The following is a 3,406-nucleotide window of genomic DNA, read 5'->3' on the forward strand; positions in this document are numbered from 1 at the left end:
CCCCACCCACGCTCCCCCCCCCCCCCCCCCATTCTCTCTCATAGGCATGTGCCCACACAGACACTGAAATATCAGTGCCTCCTCCACTCTGGCTCGTTTCTTTCCTGTGCCCACACACTTTCTCAGGCTGGTTCTTGCTCCTCAGACATCCCTCACTCACTCCCCCCGCCAAGCCCCTCCTTCCTGGGCCTACCTCCATCCAGGTGAGCACAGGCCCACAGTTGAGGTTACTGTCCACCAGCCCTGACAGGGTCTCCAGGTATTGTAGCAGCAGTGGTACCAGCATCTGGGGGCAGGTTGTCAGGATGGGCTTTTGAGGGGGGACCTTGAGAGGGTCACTGCCCTCCTATACTGCCCTAGCTCACCTCTGGGCAGGGCTGAAACTCAGCCTGAATGTCTGGGTGCTGCTCCCCTGGTAAGCACTGAAATATTTTCGTATCAGTTAGTCAATGGGCCATGCCAAGCTCCTGTGTGCCCCCACTGGACTGGCCATGCTGACTCCCCACCAAATCCCCTGGAACTCCCATGACCCTAAAGCTGAAAGGAGCCTCCAGAACCACACCTGCTGCAGTTTCATTCTGGGCCTCTCCATTCTGATTGGCTGGAACTTGGGCCATACCAGTGTTTAAATACTGAACTATTCTCCCTTGATGGGTTCACACATTGCTTATGAGGGCGCACCATAGCTGAGGCAGGGACTGGGGCCACAACCAGTTTACCTGGGCAGCCCTGGCACCCTCTGGGGGTGGGGGAAGCTCTGGGAGGCAGGAGAACCTCCTGTCAAATATGCATCGGTGTAGGTGGGCATCCAGGGAACGGAAGTCATCGTAGCTGCGCAGAACTGGCCAGGAACGGCCCTGCGGGAGCAGGAGGGACAGAAAGGAGCAGCAGTCTCATTATACTGAGAACCACGAAGGCCAGTCTGTCAGGCTAGATGAGAGGAGGGGTGGCCTCACCTGGCAGGTCACCTGCACCCCAAACACCAGCTCATTCTCTCCAGAGAAGCTGGGGCCTTCACGCTCTGGAGACAGCAGGAGCTGTAGAGGGAAATAAAGGCTCAGGTAAGGGCCTCACTTTTGTCCCAGTCCTGACCTTTCCAGGTTGGCACTATCTAGAAATGGATCTGTGTCCCCTACCTGGGGCTCCCTAAGGGCAGGGCCTGGTGATGTCTCAGAGCACAGGGCCCTGGCACAGAGCATACACCTAACAAGAAGTTAGGTGAATGAATAAAGAAACGAATGAATGAATGGACAGTTCTCCCCTTCCGCCCTGCACCTCCTGCCAGTGACTGCTCAGCTATTTCTGAGATAGGCTTCAGGGGTAAAGTGGCTGATACTGCTCACCCTCCCACCTGGGTGCAAAGCCCCCATACCTGAATATGACCAAAGTCAACATTCTCATAGTGGAAATGGGCACAGTCAGCCAGCCGGGGGAAGGGACCTCGAGGAGCTGAGAGCCTGGAGGACAGGTGACACATCACTGGTGGCTCCTGTGCGTGGCCCCCCTCCTAAGCTGAGCCTCACCCGCACCTCTCACCTTTTCCCAGGCTTCCCCTTCACACTGGGCCCCCCGGCGTGGGGCAGGGGCTGCACTGAGCCTTCTCCTGGGCCATCCAGACTGTCAGTGCTGCGAGCCTGTAGAGCATAAAGAAGAATCAGAGCCCTCCAGAGATGGGAGCAGAGACAACGGGAGCATTGTTATCTGTGAGCCCAGGCCTCTGAACTGCTTCACAGGCTGCCCCGAGCGTGGAGCAGAAGGGTAGGTCAGGGGAAGGCAGCTGAGGGTAGGCCTGTTTCTTTGTGTGTGGTCTGGGATGGGGGGCTGGAAGTAAAGGGACTGGGGGCGAGGTAGAGAGAGCGCACGCTGGTACCATCTCTCCCTGTCTGAAGCCTTCCTTCAGCCCCTGCAGAGTATAGTCCTGTCCCCTATGTGCCTCTCCATACCTTTCATTGATGTCTGGACAGTCATAGCTCCCATCTTATCAATCTTCCTGCTACCAACTTCTCCCCTCCTGCTCGCTTCTTCCTAGCAAGCGCTGGTATAATTTTCATACCACACAGACCTACTTCCATCTCTCCATCGATCATAGACCTTCAATGGCTCCCTGTTATCTTCAAGATAAAGTCTGAATTCTCAGGTCTCTCTTTACCTCTCCAGTCCAAACTTCCCACCATGGCCTCCACTCTCAGGGCTCACACGTTTAGAGTCCCACAAAAGCACCACCTTCTCATTTCCTCCTAGGCCTCTGCAAAGGTTGTTCTCTCTGCACGGGACACTCTTCCTAATCCTTTCAGTAGGTTCACTCCTCGTCGTGCCTCAGGTCTCAGCTCTCTCATTCTGTGCTCTTGACCCAGGCTGTGTTAGCCTCCTCTTCTGGACTCCTCTGGCCCCCAGGGTTCTCCCAGCCCAGCCCAGAGCACTGAGATGTCACTGGTGACAAGTCCATTTGCCCCAATGGACTGTGACTTCCCCAGGATCAGGGGCTCCAGCGCAGAGCTGGGCACAGAATTGATGCTTCTCACAGGAAAGGTTGCCTGATTCCTCTGTGGATCCCAATGTCCAGTTACGCAGCAGGAGCCAGGCAAAACCTGACAAATTAACCAGCTTCCAGATAGCGATTTTCCAGGCTAGCCTCTAGCTTCTCCCTCTTTCATATCCCTGAGACTCTTAAGTTCATCCTTGGGTCTCACCCTCAGGTCTGACCCCCTCCAGCTCAGGAAGCTCCCTAAGGCAGGATAAGATCTGAATCTCTTTGCACCTGGAACATGGGGTCTGCCCGGAGGTATCAGGGAATGTCTGTTAAATGAGCGAAAGAGAGAATGAATGGATGAATGAGCAGGAGCAGCATGGTGGGAGAGGGAGACGGTGGGGGAGGGAGGGTGAGGACAAGAAGATGGAGAAGGACCCAAGGATCTAGCGAGAGGTACACTGCTGGCTTGGGGTTGGGGTGGAGTAAGGAGAGGGGAGATGCTGGAGAGGCTGAGGTAAAGGTTCAGGCTGATGGGGCGTAAGGGAGGGCTGATTGAGAGGAAACAGAACGGAATGGGAAGGAGGAGAAAGAGAAGAAAAGGGTCAGGCTGAGGATGGAGCCGGGTGGGGGTGGGGCTCAAGAGCGCCAAGGGGGCTGGTGGTAGGAGGGGGAGGTGGCTAGTCAGAAAAGGGTGGAGGTGGGGAGAGGAAGCTGAGGATGGCTCTGGAATGGGGGCTGGCGAAGGACCCAGGAAGCTTCAGCAGGCCCCTGCGGGGGCCACTTCGTGGTGCGGGTCTTTCCCGGGACTAGCCCCTCCCTCCCAAGCCTGGGTCCTCGGCCACTGTCACCTCCATTCAGGGCGTGGAAGGGGATGAGCACTGAGGGGGCGGGGCTGGGGTAAGGGCTCGGGCCCAAGACCAGGCCGGGGGAGCAGAG

At 56.8% G+C, this 3,406-nt stretch overlaps 1 protein-coding gene across 1 annotated transcript in view; it reads right to left on the reverse strand.

Annotated features, from left to right (window-relative positions):
- Positions 1 to 1,634, reverse strand: part of ARHGAP33 (Rho GTPase activating protein 33) — a 10,525-nt gene extending 8,891 nt beyond the window's left edge. The window contains exons 1-5 of the mRNA XM_077773851.1: positions 1,537 to 1,634; positions 1,373 to 1,457; positions 957 to 1,037; positions 720 to 857; positions 194 to 286 (exon numbers count right to left, since the gene is read on the reverse strand). Coding sequence (XP_077629977.1) covers positions 194 to 286 — 93 coding nt within the window. The 5' untranslated portion in view covers positions 720 to 857; positions 957 to 1,037; positions 1,373 to 1,457; positions 1,537 to 1,634. The remainder of the gene's footprint in view (positions 1 to 193; positions 287 to 719; positions 858 to 956; positions 1,038 to 1,372; positions 1,458 to 1,536) is intronic.
- Positions 1,635 to 3,406: the final 1,772 nt, after the last annotated feature.

The sequence above is a fragment of the Crocuta crocuta genome, unplaced genomic scaffold, assembly GCF_008692635.1.
Source record: "Crocuta crocuta isolate KB4526 unplaced genomic scaffold, BGI_CrCroc_1.0 scaffold267, whole genome shotgun sequence".
Taxonomy (NCBI): domain Eukaryota; kingdom Metazoa; phylum Chordata; class Mammalia; order Carnivora; family Hyaenidae; genus Crocuta; species Crocuta crocuta.